This window comes from Triticum urartu, chromosome 5A (genome assembly GCF_056163025.1).
Source record: "Triticum urartu cultivar PI428250 chromosome 5A, HENAU_Tu73, whole genome shotgun sequence".
Taxonomy (NCBI): Eukaryota; Viridiplantae; Streptophyta; class Magnoliopsida; order Poales; family Poaceae; genus Triticum; species Triticum urartu.
The window spans coordinates 189,434,862-189,452,549 of NC_141877.1; the positions used below are offsets into that span (position 1 = coordinate 189,434,862).

General features: G+C 43.8%; 1 protein-coding gene across 4 annotated transcripts; it reads right to left on the bottom strand.

Moving 5' to 3' along the window:
* Positions 1 to 2,956: 2,956 nt before the first annotated feature.
* LOC125508262 (tropomyosin) lies at positions 2,957 to 15,606 on the bottom strand. Of its 4 annotated transcripts, none has more exons than XR_007283334.2 (4): positions 15,293 to 15,606; positions 14,174 to 14,330; positions 13,869 to 14,083; positions 2,957 to 3,341 (listed from the first exon to the last, which is right to left on the bottom strand). XR_007283334.2 is itself a non-coding variant. In XM_048672913.2 (3 exons), the coding sequence occupies exons 1-3, from the start codon at positions 15,515 to 15,517 to the stop codon at positions 13,950 to 13,952; spliced, it is 516 nt and encodes a 171-aa protein (XP_048528870.1). In that variant the 5' UTR covers positions 15,518 to 15,606; the 3' UTR covers positions 13,773 to 13,949. The 4 variants fall into 4 exon arrangements, 1 of the variants encoding a protein (XP_048528870.1); XR_007283333.2 differs by lacking the exon at positions 2,957 to 3,341 and adding an exon at positions 12,510 to 13,194; XR_015604276.1 differs by lacking the exon at positions 2,957 to 3,341 and adding an exon at positions 12,510 to 13,235.
* Positions 15,607 to 17,688: the final 2,082 nt, after the last annotated feature.

Below are 17,688 nucleotides of genomic sequence, written 5' to 3' on the forward strand. Positions count from 1 at the left end.
CTTTTAATTAGAATGGGTGTGCCCATCTAACGCACACACGTTGATATATCTAACTGTTTCAGTTTGTTGTGGCTAATCTCAAACAGTTCATCCATCTGAAGTGTATGCCATCAATCACAGACACTTTGATCTGGCTGACCCGTTTCTGTTATGTTACCTAATCACAAACAGTTAATCCTTCTGAAGCATATTCCCTTAATCACACACACCTTGATCTGGCTGACCGTTTTTTTGTGTTTCCTAATCACAAACAGTTCATCCGAGTGAACTGTATGCTCTATATATCACACGCCTTCATCAGGCTGCCCGTTTCTTTTGTTCCGCCTCATCGCAAACAGTTCATTGGACTGAACTATATGGCCTGGATTGCACACGCAACTAAAATCTGAACCGTGTTTGATGGCTTCACCATCGCAAACGTTTTGCACCTTTTTTGACAGTTCTTTTACACCATCATTTGCGATTATTGCATCGCACACAGTTTCATCGAAGGGTCTCTGATCATAGTGTCACGTTAGCAGCATCCTGCAGTAGTGTGTGCCACATCGCGTGCATGCCGACCTCCGACTGTATCTTGTGACGCGTCCACGTGCCCCTTTTGAATGCCCTGGAATTGCACTGGAAGAAAGGCTTGCTTAGGCCACTCAGTGTGATACATGCAGTATTGTCGAATACAGGTTTTAGTGTACGTAGTTGGCATTTTCATAACATCTTTGGCATGTTGCAGTCACTTGTTTCACTTTTTATTAACTGTCAAATTGTAATTGCGTCACTAGGTCTGTGTCTAAAAAGAAAAATAGAGCTATAAACAAAGGAATATGCTTGTGCAAGTAGACGGCCGATCGGTGTCTTACCTGTAAGTTTCTGACGATGGGTGTTGCGTATGCCGTGCTCATTGTCGATGGTTGGTATGAACAAATCGATGAGAGGGTGAGATCTCGCACTGTCAGCACTCACTTTGGCCTCAAGGTGCTCGACAGCTCCTGATCCGTGGGATCGAACTTGATGCCAGCCGGCAACACCGGCCAATCCTTCTTGGACTTGCATCGGTTAATTCCAGTTATATGGTACTCAATGTATGATCAATCGATTGTTTTAAGTGAATGACGAAAGATTTCGACAGATAAGTGGTACTCCAAATCTGAAGTCCACAATACCCGAACACACCACCGGGATTCTTATGTCACCTCACGCGCAGCGTGTTGTCACGTCAATTCAATGTGTGGACATGATGAATAATTTGACCGATGTATGCTATTACTGCTATTGTCCTACTTACTAGTCATATTTAGTGTCACATTTTAATCATAGGTCTAACTAACAAGTACGCACTTCAAGCCTAATTGATAGCTTTAACTAATGCTTTCTGTTTTTGTTAAAAATCGTCTTCTTTAGTTCAATTTTTTTGCAATTTTTTTTGTCGAAACGGGGCGTGTAATATATCGTTGGAAAGCTCTTGACATATACATTACAATTTTATAATTTGTTTTTGCAAAAAAATATGGTTTAAGAGCAGTTTTGAAAAACTCGTTTTTTTCAAAACCGAAAATGCAAAACGTATTTTGGACTTAATTTTGAAACGGTTTGTCGGAATTGAGCAAATGAGATGGCATTGGAAAGCTTCTGAAAATCCGCATCTTCCACATATCTACTTGTTTTCAAATTCTATACAATTTAAAAGGAATTTGAAAAATGGTAAAATTCTGGGAGAAACGTATTTTCGCTGTTTTTTGCAAACGCTTTGTGGGATTGATGCAAATGATACAGCGTTGGAAAGCTATGGAAAATGCGCAACTTTTGCGTATAGAAAGTTTTTTCTAATTCCTTACGGTTTAAATACGAATTCAAATATGGTGAAATTTGGTTTCAAACGCGATTTCTTTAAAAAGTTTATCAAAATGGGGCAAATAATATATCGTTGGAAAGCTATCGAAAATGCGGAACTTAGTCATGTTGAACGTTTTCTCAAATTCACAACCATTTAAGAGTAATTTGAAATACGGTGAGACCCATCGTGCTGTTTTTTCGTCCGAAAAACAGAGTACTCGTACTGATTTATGTGTTTGTTTGTACTGAGGTATTTTTCATAGAGTATTTTGAATACGGTGAGACTGATCGTGTTTTTTATTCAAAAATATAGTAATCGAACTGATCTCCGTATGGATTTGTATAGAGCGTGTTTTCACCGACCAAAGCACATTCTTTTAATAAAACATGCTATCTTTTTTCTGGCCGTGAAATTGTGTTCATTGAACCTCCCTATGGCCTCGATTGAACTATTAGGTTTTTTTCTGACTATATTGAACCGGCGCAATGCCTTGCATTAGCTAGTTAAATATTTTTACACGAGGAAAGACTATATTGAACCAGCGCAATGCCTTGCATTAGCTAGTTAAATATTTTTACACGAGGAAAGACTGTTATGGGCTGTGTGTATACATTGCTTTACGTTGTAACCCCTTGATCCGATGCATGTTCACCCCTTGAACCGACGCATGTTCATGAGAGAACTGATGTTGTTTTGCAAGGTGTACTTTCAATATAACTCGCAACAAGTTGGCACCATGTTCACTACAGCAGCTATGAAATATAGGAAACAAACTTTCACCCAAAAAACTGAGAACAAAATGCTTCATGTGCAAATTCCATTAGGCACCAAACAACAGTTCTCCAACAATACAGTCCAAGAGTCCATAGAGCATTTTGTTCAAGATTTCATATATGCACTTGATTTTATATATGAGAACAAAATGCTTCCCAGCAAGTGCAGAAAGTTCATAGAGTATATCTCTTTGTTCAAAACACACACTATGATACTAGAACTACTGAGAGTTCTCCAACAATACTCTATGAACAGGTCTAGGAGTTCACAGAGTTTTCAGCCCAGGAACACTTTATGAACATGTTCAGGAGTTCATAGAGTTCTATGTAAAAAAATGATATAGGAGTAACAGAATTACTGCCAACAAGAGAGAGGTTCCCATTTGATTTCACAAAAAATGTTGTATCCTCCAAACAGTAGTATTGAGGCCAATAAAGCATTGGAGCAACCTAGGCACAAGTGCAGAAAAGTTATACAATATATCCCTCATTTTGAACTACTATCACAAAAATCGGACATAACTGGACGGAGGGACTTGCTTCAACCATAACTTCTATGTTGTCTCCTTCTTATCAAACGAGCAGACTAATTGTACATATGGTTTTGTTGGAAATAAACCGGCATACCCTCCAGTCTGCGAGCGGGTTGGACTAGCTCCCAGGGGCCCACTCGGCACCAGTTTTTTTGGAAATGGAGGCGTGCCCCAGCCTCTGCATCATAATTCGGCACCAATTGCTCCCTGCATTTAATCATAACAAGTCATGAGTTCCCATAACAAGTTCAAACACATTCTAAGTGACTTGCACAATCAGTTTCATATTTGGGGGAGTTCCATGGGGGTTTTGTGTTTCATTATTTTTGTTTATGTTGTTTTCTATTTTGTATGAACTTATAGGGTTATACATGTTGAACTTATAGACCAGTGGTGCTCAGAGGCAGGGGGTAGGCGACAGCGGCATGTTGACTACGCTGGACATTTTTTCTACACTAGGTAGTGTAGACATGCTGCCAAGGTCACACACATGTTTTGCTAGAACAAGTTGAATTGAATATCTTTTCATTTTGAACTTTGAAAGAAGCTACAATTTCTGCTGCCCAAATGTGTATATAATTTTAAGTTTTCCAAGCAGATACCTTTTGTAACACCCCAATAGTTATGCTACATTAACCTCACCCTAATGAGGTCATGTCATCACAATTATTTGGCTAAACCTCACTTGGTCAAAACCCAGTTCAAATTCAAATCTAAATTGCATGTCAAAATTTTAATTTTTCAAACGATAAAAAAAAATGTTCGATGAGTTGCAAATATTCAGTAGGTAATTGTCATGTAGGAACAAACATATTTTGAAATAATTAAATGCCCTTAACCTATTTAAAATAGTCCAGCCAACATTAAATAAACATATTTAAATTCGAAAGTAAATAGAATAGTTCCAATTTGACCTCAAACTTTTTTGTGAAACCCTGTAGTGTTGAGTAGAATTTATGTGCAAAGTTTCATGTTAAGCAAGAATCTTTTGCTAGCAAAAAGAAATAGAAAATAGAGTTGTAGCATTATAACAGAAATTAGGAAAAGGGAACACAACTGAAACCTACTATGCTATTTGGGCCGTAAGTCAAAGGTGGCAGCCCAGCCCAAACCCCCCATGTTTTCTTCCTCCTCCTGTTCATAGGGGATCGGGGCACCGCATCCATGGCACCATGGCCGGCCGTGGCCACGTGCCGGCGATCCGGCCTCCCTTGTACGCCTACAAGACGACCCCCTCTCACCCCCGCAAACCCTAGATCACTAGAACCCCCTTCCCCCTCTCTCGTTTCTATTTTGGAGCAGAGACGAGCGCGCCCACCTCCGTGCTCGTCATCGATCCCGTGGCCTCCGGCCATCCCTCATCGCATCGGCACGTCTAGGAGGTCCGCTGCGACCGAATTCATCCATCCCGGGGACAAGCTCGAGCCGGGACACCCCCGAGCGTCGACATCGACCCCATCTTCTCGCCTCGGCCGCCGCACGCCATCGCCGGATCCGCACCACCACGACCACCTCGTGCCTCCCCGAGCCTCTCTCCGTCAACGATGTGAGCTGGCGCGTTTTCCCCCTCTGCCTCCCCCTCGATCTGCATCCTCTAGCCGCCGTGCTCGTCATTGCCATCCCGCGCTAGAAGTCGCCATGGCCGGTGCTCCACTAACCTCGCCTCTGCCTTGCTCCCTCACGCACACGCCCACCCCAGGTCACGCCCTGGCCTCTCGCTGCTGCACTCGGCCGCGCCTTTCACCAGCGTGTGCGCCCGCGCCTGTAGCCGCTGCCGCCCACACTCCCCTGCACCCGTCCTCGCTCGGGCGCCTCCTCCCGCGCCCGCCTGCAGCTTGCCCCGCGCGGCCTGCAGCTCCCCACTGCTCACCCGCGCCTCCGCGGTCGCCGGCGCGCTCCCTATCCGCACCTACTGCGCCCGCTTTCCCCTGCGTTGCCCACGCGCCCGCCGGGCCTTGGCCGCGTCCGCGTGCCTACCGCTGCTTGCTACCTGCTGTTTCTCTTGCCGCTGTGGCTGGGTACAGCATACTGCTGATGCTACCGCTAATTAGCTGCTGCTCATTGCACTGCTTTGCCGCTTGGCTGCGTTGCACTGTCGTTGCTTTGTACTGCTGCTAGATAGGAGTACTACATATTGCTGTTGCTACCGCTTCTTGGGCATGGCCGCCAAGTCCTGTGTACATGGCCGTGTGACTAGGTGTTGCTATGCATGTGTATGCACAGCCAAGTGCACGTACGTGTTCTGGCACATGGAGCCCATCCAATTAATTAGTGCTAATAGCCAATGCCATGTGTGTCCCATAACTATCCAAACCTGTGTAGCGCTTTAGTTAAAATTATCAGTCAATGACAAGTTGGCCCCACCTTCATTATTCACACTTTGACCCAAGTCAACTTTGACTGTTGACCTACTGGCTGGATGTTGACTTTGACCCTGGCCCCACTGTCATACACTATGGCCAGAATAGCACTAGGTGACAAAAGTATATTTTGTTTTAAATTTGGTTTAATAATAATTCTAGAAAATGCATTAAAACTTTGAATAATCATATAAATTAATTCGTAACTCGGATGAAAATACATTGTACATAAAAGTTGCTCAGAACGACGAGACGAATCCGGATACGCAGCCCGTTCGTCCACCACGCATCCCTAGCATAGCGAACACGCAGTTTTCCCTCTCCGGTTCATCTGTCCGAAAACGCGAAACACTAGGGATATTTTCCCGGATGTTTCCCCCTTCACCGGTATCACCTCATACCGCATTGGGGCACCCCTAACACCGCTACTTGTCATGTCATGCATCGCTATGCATCTATTTGCATTATATTCATTGTTTCTTCCCCCTCTTCTCTCCGATAGACTACGAGACTGACGCCGCTGCTGGTGCCCCGATCGACTACGCTGTTGACAACCCCTCTTTCTTGCCAGAGCAACCAGGCAAGCCCCCCCTTTGATCACCAGATATCGCCTACTCTTCTCTCTATTGCTTGCAGTAGAGTAGTGTAGCATGTTACTACTTTCTGTTAATCCTATTCTAATGCATAGCCTGTCATTGTTGCTACAGCTGTTGATACCTTACCTGCAATCCTAAATGATTAGTATAGGATGCTAGTTTATTATCAGTGGCCCTACATTCTTGTCTGTCTGTCATGCTATACTATCGGGCCGTGACCACGTCGGGTGTTGATCACGGGTATATACTATACCTACTACACATGATATATGTTGTGACTAAAGTCGGGTCGGCTCGTTGAGTACCCGCGGTTGATTCACGAATTGGGGGCTGGAAGGACATACTTTCCCGATGGCCCTCTATGTGGATATTTGTGGCGAAGCGACAGGGTAGGTTGAGACCACCTAGGAGAGAGGTGGGTCTGACCCTGGTCGGCGTTCGCGGTGACTTCAAGATAACACGCTTAACGAGATCTTGGTATTTGATCTGAGTCTGGCTACTGGCCTATACGCACTAACCATCTACGCGGGAACAGTTATGGGCACTCGACGTCGTGGTATCAGCCGAAGCCTTCGTGACGTCAGCAACTGAGCGGCGCGCGCTCGGTTGGACCGCGTAACGCAACTTCCTTTGTAATGGAGGTTGCAAAGTCTGCTCACCGGCCACGCACGCAATGTGCAGGTACGCAATGGGCGATGGGCCCAGACCCATGCGCACATAGGATTTAGACCGACGTGTTGACCTCTCTGTTGTGCCTAGGTAGGGCTGCGACGTGTTGATCTTCCAAGGCCGGGCATGACCCAGAAAAGTGTGTCCGGACAAAGGGGATCGAGCGTGTTGGGAAATGTGGTGCACCCCTGCAGGGAAGTTAATCTATTCGAATAGCCGTGATCTTCGGTAACATGACGACTTGGAGTTGTACCTTGACCTTATGACAACTAGAACCGGATACTTAATAAAACACACCCTTCCAAGTGTCAGATACAACCGGTGATCGCTCTCTCACAGGGCGACGAGGGGAGGATCATCGGTTAGGATTATGCTATGCGATGCTACTTGGTGAACTTACCATCTACTCTCTTCTTCTGCTGCAAGATGGAGGTTACCAGAAGCGTAGTCTTCGATAGGACTAGCTATCCCCCTCTTATTCCGGCATTCTGCAGTTCAGTCCACATATGATACCCTCATTCTATTTGATACCAATGCATACATATGTAGTGTAGCTCCTTGCTTGCGAGTACTTTGAATGAGTACTCACGGTTGCTTTGCTCCCTCTTTTCCCCATTTCTATACCCGTTTGCTGCGACCAAACGATGGAGCCCGGGAGCCAGACGCCACTGTCAATGATGACTACTACTACTCGAGAGGTGCCTAATACTACGTGCAGCCCGCTGACGACGACCGGGAGTAGTTTAGGAGGATCCCAGGCAGGAGGCATGCGCCTCTTTCGATCTGTATCCCAGTTTGTGCTAGCCTTCTTAAGGCAAACTTGTTTAACTTATGTTTGTACTCATATATTGTTGCTTCCGTTGACTCGTCTATAATCGAGCTCTTGTATTCGAGCCCTCGAGGCCCCTGGCTTGTAATATGATGCTTGTATGACTTATTTTTATTTGTAGAGTTGTGTTGTGATATCTTCCCGTGAGTCCCTGATCTTGATCGTACATTTTGTGTGTATGATTAGTGTACGATTGAATCGGGGGCGTCACAAGTTGGTATCAGAGCCGACTGCCTGTAGGAATCCCCTTCCACACTCCTTGGCCGAAGTCGAGTCTAAACATTGCAAAACTTGTACTAACATGGCTGTGCGGCTTATGGGCCCACGTCGCCATTGGGTGGAATTAGCATCTTTTATTCCTTGACCTATACTCTAGGACTCTAATCTCTTCTCTATTCGGGTTAAATGATTTTACTAACGCCGACTCTAGATTCTCGTAACTACTTCTACCTGGAGAGCCCCTTACTCCAGATGATTACTTGGTCCACCGAAGGATTTCAAAGATACTCTCCGATGTTCTCTCGAGACTTTGAGCCTGTTGCTTTTGCAATTCCCTACCACTGAAATATCCCTATGGATAAATACATACACTTACCGTTCTTACTTTTATTCCTAGTTGATCTTGTTATAATAAGATACCCTGAAATCCCCTCTATTGTTCCGAGAAATTTTTTGTGCCTTCTGCCTTGCAGTTCCTTGCCACCTGAATAACCCTACGGATAATTTATCGCCCTTATCAAGTATCCGCTCATCCCCAGTTGTTCATGTGTTTCACAATTGTCTTCGAAATACTATTCGATCCTTCAAAATTCCTCAGTAGCTTATTGCTCTGCAATACTTGTCTGCTTGCATTATGGATGCTTTCCATATGTCTAGCAATATTCGTTAGTATCCTTAGACACCGTCATTTTGATCCTATTGATTCAACATGAGTGCGAATGCACGCAATCGTCAGTTGATCCTTTTTAATTATCCTTCCGGCTCAGACTTTATTTTAAACTTGAGCTTGTTCTCGACCAATCTATTTTCCGTCAATTGTACCCTTAGGTCTATTGAATTTATCCATCCTTGATCAGAGTGTTTGCTTCTGATCCTTTGATTTGGAAATCATATTTCCTTTGCATTTGAGCTTGGAATTAGTCAGTACTTTCTATAATCCGATGCCTTTACACTCCTTCCTCTAAATGAGTACCGATACTCACATCAACCATGTTGTGGACCGCCAGAACCATTGCGGGTTATTATCCGACAGTGTCCTTCACATCCAAAATTCTCGTGAGTTCTTTCCCTGATACATAATGCCTTTGGTAAATGGTATCCTTTAGTTGTGTCAACCATGCTCGGCTTTTGAGCTTCTGCTAGTTACTCCTGAAGTTCGTGGTATATGTTCCTAAGATGCCCCTATGGGTTGAACCTATGCCTTCTTTAGTCTGTGTGAACCCGTAGTTTATGCGGGTTATATCTATTGGTGTTTTGTCGGAAAAAATTTCAACTCTATAAATTCTCCGAAGATGGGAAGTGAATGAAAGGTTATGCATTGAAGAAGTGGGAGTCGACCTTGAACTTTGTTTTCATGCCCATGGACATGATGTAGATCCTATCATGGAAACTTCTTGTAATAATAAATATTTCCTTAATAAATATCGTCTGGTATCTGTGAATTGATGCTTAGCAACCGTGGTTCCGACCATGATTGTTCTCCTTTGATTCTATTTCTCGGGCAAGTTAAAGAACTTGGTGCAGATCAGTACGCCTTCCCAACCTCTATTTTGTTCTACCTTCGAGTATTACCCCCTGGTATCTCGAGGATATCCACCCATTGCACTTCATCTTATGAAATTCTGATGAAGCAGTACCTTTTCCCATCATAGTCACTCCACGGGTTTTGGGTTGTCGTCAACCGAGAACACCTATTTGTGAATCGAATCAATACTGAGATTCAGTACTCTCAGTACTTTGTTGTTGAGAAGTTTAATACTCCATCATGTCACTCCTAGTCTGATTGGCCATATCATTATCATGGTAAATTTTAACTGTGCTACCTGGACCTTTCTTCCCGGAGCACAATTTTCGACGATGAGCTAAGCTTACGTCGATTTTCCTCGTCATATCATTTCACCTTGAACAACAAGCTTGATTTCGAGTTTGTGTCGTACCCATGGTTCCAATAACATTTTGCTTCATAATTCCTTTGACTTGATGTCATCGCCGATAGATTACATCTTCATGAAATCTCTCGACAAATGTGTCGTGATCATCACCAACATTTTGAGCTTTTCCAGGATATCAATCGAATTCATAATGAGAAATACCATCCTTGCCCTCGATGATTTGTGTTATCATCGACCACTTTATTGCCTTCCGTTCAACACAAACTTGTTCGTGTTTTGTGTTATACCTTGAGATCATTGCTATCCAGCATTTGTTCCTCTTTACCTTGGAGTATTACCACCTTTTATGTCAAGAATGTCGTGGGAATTTCACCACATCTTAAGAATTCTTGGTATAGTGATACTTCTCACCATCACCATTCTTTCTTGGTCCTCGTGTTGATTCCAACCGGGGTACCAACAAGTGAACAGTGCTGTTTGGATTCTGCACTTCTAGCAACCCTATTGCTTTGAAGTTAATGGTCGGCCGTTCATTCTTAGACTATTGATTACTGAATCACCATTCTGACATTGCTCGTACAACCCAACCCATATTTCGGGCGCACCTCTCAACCAATGTTTAATTGTGTATGTTTTCCTCGAGCATACTTCTTATATCATTTGATCTGACAAATGTTATCTCCTTATCCACATAATTGTGGAGATCCATCTTTTTGGCTACCTCGTTGAATTAACGCCGAGTCCATCAGCTACCTCCTCATCCTCTTCTTGATTTAATGATGAACTCTTGTTTCGGAACTCGCTTCCATAGTTCATTTCTCGAGAATCTTCAACGTCATCTCGTCAATTTGTGTCACACCTTTTCTCCTCGAGCATCATGAGTTTGAGGTATCCTCACACCAATCAGATCTGAATCTCGGTCAGATATGATGGCTGGGACATATTTCCAAGAGTTATAACATTGGTCGTTATATGACCCGGTAAGGTGATGTCATCCTAGCACACCTGGCTGGAGGCTCTATTGTTATAGATTCCTTTTCGGCAAGGTTATCCATTCTTCCATGAGGAAATGGTAAGACTTATCCTATAAGTTGTTACCGATGAATCCTTTGTGTTTCCAAAGTCTGATCTTCACCTGATGACCATGTCAATGCTATCTCGAAGCATGTCTATGGTACTCCGATTTTCAACAAGAACATTTGAAGCCCAATGCTAAATGTTTCCTGCTCAATTATCCAAACACCGCTGTATGGGTAATATCATGAAATTTCTCTCGCCTACCCAAAGAGTTTTCTACATTATATCCTGACATGGATATCTTGCTATATTTGTCCTTGGGAAGGATATACTCCTGATATATGTGTTTAAACACATTTTCCTTTCCATTGTTCTGTTAAAATGATAATCACATTTTCCATTCCATTGTCTTGTTTAACCTTCTTTTTGTGGTCTATATGATCTAAGAAGTAATATTCTCTTGCTTATGTAAACACCTCGTCCTACAACCTAGTCAGTAAGACCCTGTTACTACTGTTGATGACATTCCGGTAGCCACCGATGGACGAGAACTTTGCCTATTGGCCCGCCTTGTTTAACGAGCCGAAAAATGGTTCTCTTCGTCCCTCGACCTTGGTACCGACGTTGTTACCGATATAACTGACAGGTTATCCTCTGACATGCCTTGCTATCATAACCGTGCAAGATATCATCACTCTTCTACTTTAAACCCACATGGTGGGCCCATAACCCACAGTTCCACAGGATCGAAACCTGACTCTCCGGTACACCCCTGTTGCCAAAGTTATTCCTCGAATTTGACTCCGTATGTAATTCACGGGTCACCATCCTAGGGATGATCTATTCTAGTATCAGACGCAATACTTATTCTTCTTGCTCTGAACCCCTTTCACCTTCTGATTAGGCCATCGAACGATTGCTTGCCCATTGGAAACTTCTCATGGTACCTTCTTACTTTACTCTTGATATTTTCTTAAGTATCTATTCGAGAGTTGCTTTCTACCACATTCCCTGAGTTATCTGCCAGATAATCAACATTGTGAGTCGTAAGTACAATGAAATTTCCGAAGAAAGGATGATGAATTCATCATGATGACCCGAAGCAAAGGACTGAATACATCAATGTAATGGATCAACCTCTTCGAGAAGAGCAACTATGACCGAGAAGAATCATTAGAATTTCGTAACCAGATCCCTTCCCCCTTATAACCGCTCCTAAATCTCGGGACGAGATTTCTTGTAGTGGAGGAGGTGGGAAATGGCAACATTTTGGGAAATTTCAGGAGAACTTGGGGGTTTTGTCTGTGTCGGTCTGGATGTTTGGCGATTCGATGGATGTCTGGCTGGGACTCGTTGTCCGGGCATTGGCCAAATGTCTGGCGGCTATACTCCGTGATAGATCAAAATCTCAGGAGTTTGAGTGTGGGGAGAAAAGTTTTGGGGTGGGATGGGGGTGGATTTCGTGGGAAAAGGTGGGGTGGTGGGGAGGGTCTAGATCCGCATGGCAAACAACAAGTTCATGGATCCAAATTGACAAAATCTCACAAAACTCAACAAATTGCAAAAAAAAAAAGTTGGTGCGGCTATTTTTTGGTAGGGATTTCTGAATTAGGACAAAACGCAATAAGAATAGGTTAGCAAATGAGGGGATGAAATTCCAAGATGTGAATCAACCTTCTCTGATCCAAGATGATGTAGCTAGGGTGGAACCCTAAATTCGAGATCTTATCACACTAAGAGGTGGGAGAAGGATAGAATCAAGAACAACACAAGAGGAAGAACACTCAAAGACAAGAATTACTCACACATCCACTAAATCCACAAATCTCATACAAGTTTATGGATCCAAAGTCAACCAATGGTAATAGCAAGAGGTAATTCTTCCCATCCCCAGAGGAATTGAGGCCTTGAGAGATAAGTCTTCTCCAATCCCTAGGAGATGAGGCCTTGGTATCCATTTAGGGATCTTTTCCTAGGAGGTCTTGATATCTAAGAGAATTAATAGATGAGCAAAGCTCTCTCAACATCTAATCATATACTTTGCTAACCCTAAGAGGAAGAGGGGGTAGTCTCTTCATAGTGTTGGACGAAATAAGGGAGAGAGAGGGAGGTACATGTGCCTTTGGCCCGCATCTGCGTGCATAGGTGCCAGATGTCCCTGGACATGCCCGATGTCTGGCCCGACATTAGGCGCCAGATGTTCGGGGCTTGGCCAGACGTCTGACAAAAATTGGCATAACTTCTAGACCCTCCTAGCCGGATTTCTAGGGATGCGTCGAATGTCTGGTCGTTCGATGGGAGTCACCGGGCGCCTGTTTCTTCCGAATGTTCTTTGTTTGCTGGCACCGGATATCCATGCCTTGACCGGGTGTCCGGACACTGTTGCTTTGCGGCGGCTCCACTTGTTGCACTCCTTGCTCCATTTCTGTGAGGGCTTGTCCCTTGCTTCTAGCTTCTCCATGGCCACCTCCTTGGTACCTAAGAACGCATAGCACATCCACTTGAAGTAGCAACCATGTCTCGCATACAGAAGAAGAAGATTCACTAAGGAGCGAGTTAACCTTGCGTGTGCGTGTGCGTGCGCGCGCGCGCGTGTGTGTGTGCGCGCGTGTGTGTGTGTGTGCGTATGTCTACGAGCCCTTCCAGATAATACTTGGCTTGGCTGATTGACAAGAGGGTAAAACGTTCCACAATATGCTTGGGAATTAAGTAAAACCGCTGCTATATTAGGGCATTGTGTTAAACTGTTACTCTCTCCGTTCACTATTATAAGATGTTCCAACTTTTTTCCAAATTGGGTGTATATAGATGCACTTTAGTTCACTCATTCCAATCATATGCAGTTCATATTGAAATATCCAAAACATCTTATTGTAGTGAACGGATGGAGTAAATAATAAAGAAAAATATACCCATCATGAATTTGTCGTCGAATACCTAGGAATCATACTCCCGGGACAGGCGATATCTATAAATTGTCCAATTTGTATACTTCTACTCAACAGTCAGATTAGTGCCAACGGTTTCTGCTTGATATTCATGGCCAATTATCAACATGTAAAACAGGATGACAGCATACCATTGCAAGTGACTATCTGAGTGTTCGATCTTGTGAAAACAATATACAATCATCTGAGTATTGAAGTGCTTACATGGAGTCGATAAATATGTGTCGGGATGCTTGAACATGAAAGCATCAATGAGAATGCCCAAATGCTCCCAATGTATGGTTATTACTCGCTGGATCCGCCATCATCTTTGCTACTCAGGGTTCGTATTATTGCTTCCAACACCTTGATATCACTATCTCTCTTGGCGATCTCCTCTTGTTTTGCCCGCAGCTCTTCCATGTGCAGCTGGAAAACTCCTGCAAGATGAAAAACATAAATGAGCTATGAAGCTCCAGACTAACCTCAGTGAGTCAAATGCTGGTGCACCAGCAAGATGGTACACATACTTGCGGTGTTCTCCAGCTCCTTGGTGACTTCCTGTGCATGCAGCTCTGCAGCTCGTTGAGCAGCTTCAGCCTGGCGTTTTTCTGTACGGGCTCGAGCAGCTGCAGAAATGGCAGCGTCCAGTTCACGTTCCAGAGACTGCACCCTCTGGTCAAGAATCTAATACACAGAAGAGAAATACCAATCAATAGGAAAACATACCAAACAACAAACTGTAGAACAACGGTTAACTAGATGCCAACATATATTCGAGCCAATAAAGTGCCAAACTACATTCATAGCTATTAATTGTGCAGGGAAAAAAACATTCACTGCTCTTGCACAAGACTAAAAGGTATCATGTTGCTTAAATCCAAATTTTAGCTTATAAGGATACTAATGTCGCTAGAAATACACTACAAAAGAAATAATTTGCTAGCCATTAATCTGCAAACTTAATATGCAATCATGTAGAAAATCCAGATATAAAAATAGGCATCTGTGTGCTGAACCTGTTTGATGACTATAAATTCATGAGTACAGGTTGGTGCAACCGAGCTTAAGTATTTGACATACACTTACTCTTGACACCCATTTATCATTACATGTGTAGCCACATGTTATTTGTCAAACACGGAGCCTTCTGTTGTTGGCTTGTTGGCCAGAATAAAGCCGCACTTTAGGAAACTCAGTTAGGGCAAAGTCTATCACAAACCAAACATGTCCTTAGTAGTTCAGATATGAGGGGAAAATAACCGAGAATAGTATGAAATTCATCACATGCCTGTAAAAAACTAAAACGAATGATAAATTTGAGTCATGTATTTGATAAGGTGGTGCATGGCTTTATGCATTCAGTTTCAGAAATCGTTGTCAGGACCATCACATAAATACAATTAATCAAATCAAGTACATTTGACTGGAGCTGGCACCATCCATCCTGCCTAGCTCTATCGAAACCCAAGGCAAAGCCAAATAGACTAGATTGAACTGAACCTCTGTCATCTAAGATGCACCTTGATATGAACAGGGATTCTGCGTCGTCTGCTTACTGATTAAGCTCACGCCGATTAGGGGGGAGGCATCTATCTACAGGCCCAAGTGAAAGGAACGGTTTGGGGATCGGAAGCATGGGTAGGTACCTTGATGGAGCGGGCCTGTTCGGAGGCGAGGGAGGCCTTGGAGAAGACGTCGTCGTCGACGAAGACGGCCTTCCGGGCGAGCAGCTTCTGCAGCGACTCGACGTTGGCGCCCAGCTCTCCCAGGTTGCCGATCGCGGCGCCCCACCGCTCGCCCGAGGGCACGGCGGTTGGCGCCGAGGACGACAGGGAGGCGACCGCGACGGACGATTTCTCCCTCTGCGCCATCTCCGCCGGCGATCCCTGGTGCGGTTGGCTACCTACTACTCCTCCTGCCCTCTTCACGCTTTGGCCCCTAGGCTTCACCGCAATCACGGGGAGGAGGCGGAATGAACACTAGGCCCGCTGACAGCTAGGACCATACCGTCAGGTACCGACGCTCCCACTAACAGGTACGTAGGACCACACCAAACCTCTCCCGTTTCCGATAGAAATCTCCGTGCAGCAACCACTCCACCGTTGGAAATCAACGGATCCATCCGACGGCCCGGAAATCCAATTCAGCCTCTTCTTTTTTAACAATGCAAGTGCTCATACATACGCACATACACTCACTCTATGAACGCACACACTCACACTCTACCCTATGAACATTTTTAAGAGACTGAGCCGGCATACCATCTTAAGATTTATGAAGTTACCAAAAATCCTGAGATAAATCCAGGAATAATGCGAGCATCATGATTTGAACACTGATGGGTTGGGATACTACTGTCTCTCTAACCATTTAACCTAATCACAGGTTGATTTGCGAAATCCAATTTGGCTCTTGGGAGCATATGTTCTGCCCATTAAAAATGTTTTTCTTAAATGTTCAAAAAATGATAAAAAAAATAGATATGATCATTGTCACACCAAAACACTACCTGCAATTTTTTAGAAGAAAAGCTCAAGTTTTTGATCTGTGAAAGAAACAAGTCGAACTACAAATGTTACCTCAAAATATTACACATATTTTTGTTATTTCACCGACGAAGCACAGTCATTTCGTTTCGCATGAAATTTGACAAGCACACTTGTTACACTAACAAGAACATCTACGAAAAAAATTAGAATTTTTAAATTGAATTTACTATTTATTTTGAATTTACTGCTCATTAGGGAGCATATGCACCCAGGAGCCAAAGCGGCCCTCCCGGTTCGCGAAATCCAATTCGGAACGCCCCTCCCTCCGACGTCCCTATTATAAGGATCACCTCCTTCCGTGCATCAAGCATCTCCAGCGGATATGTAATTCCGCGTCCCGCAAAATACATTTACGGGTGGCCTGTATTTTTTTTAGAAAAACTCCTGAACCAGTCGGATGATTTCTCTCTCCTATAAACCGTCTCTCCCGCTTGACATGTATCCCCCGTTGGGCCCACCCACCGTCTCTCCACTTTTTGTCTTATCTCTTGCCGAAGCCGTCTTGCCCACTCATCATCTTCTTTTCTTTCCCCACGTCTCTCTCGTTCGTCCAGCTCCCATGGCAGAGAAGAGATGGCTCCCATGCCAACCCGCGTTGCTATAAAATCAGAGAGGGTCGCTGGAACACAATGTTGTGCATCCCACTGTCGGAGCCATCCGTTCCACACCCCGTCATCGAAGCCCACCACTACTGAAGGAAATATGCCCTAGAGGCATTAATAAAGTTGTTACTTATATTTCCTTATATCACGATAAATGTGTATTATTCATGCTAGAATTGTATTAACCGGAAACTTGATACATGTGAGGATACATAGACAAAACACCGTGTCCCTAATAACCCTCTACTAGACTAGCTCGTTAATCAAAGATGGTTAAGTTTCCTAACCATAGATATGTGTTGTCATTTGATGAACGGGATCACATCGTTAGGAGAATGATGTGATGGACAAGACCCATCTGTTAGCTTAGCATGTTGATCGTTCAGTTTTATTGCTATTGCTTTCTTCTGAAGGAAATACGCCCTAGAGCCAATAATAAAGTTGTTATTTATATTTCCTTATATCATGATAAATGTTTATTATTCATGCTAGAATTTTATTAACCGGAAACTTAGTACATGTGTGAATACATAGACAAACAGAGTGTCACTAGTATGCTTCTACTTGACTAGCTCGTTGATCAAAGATGGTTAAGTTTCCTAGCCATGGACAAAGAGTTGTCATTTGATAAACAGGACCACATCATTAGAGAATGATGTGATTGACTTGACCCATCCGTTAGCTTAGCACGATGATCGTTTAGTTTATTGCTATTGGTTTCTCCATAACTTATACATGTTCCTATGACCATGAGATCATGCAACTCCCGAATACCGGAGGAACACTTAGTGTGCTATCAAACGTCACAGCGTAACTGGGTGACTATAAAGATGCTCTATAGGTGTCTCTGATGGTGTTTGTTGAGTTGGCATAGATCGAGATTAGGATTTG

Bases quoted from the DNA above. Each gene is read 5' to 3' on its own strand.
- LOC125508262 (XM_048672913.2), bottom strand. From the start codon at position 15,517: ATGGCGCAGAGGGAGAAATCGTCCGTCGCGGTCGCCTCCCTGTCGTCC. The intron at 14,331-15,292 runs GTACCTACCCAT...TCTGTGTATTAG, and splicing joins AACAGGCCCGCTCCATCAAG to ATTCTTGACCAGAGGGTGCA. The intron at 14,084-14,173 runs GTATGTGTACCA...TTCATCTTGCAG, and splicing joins GGAGCTGGAGAACACCGCAA to GAGTTTTCCAGCTGCACATG.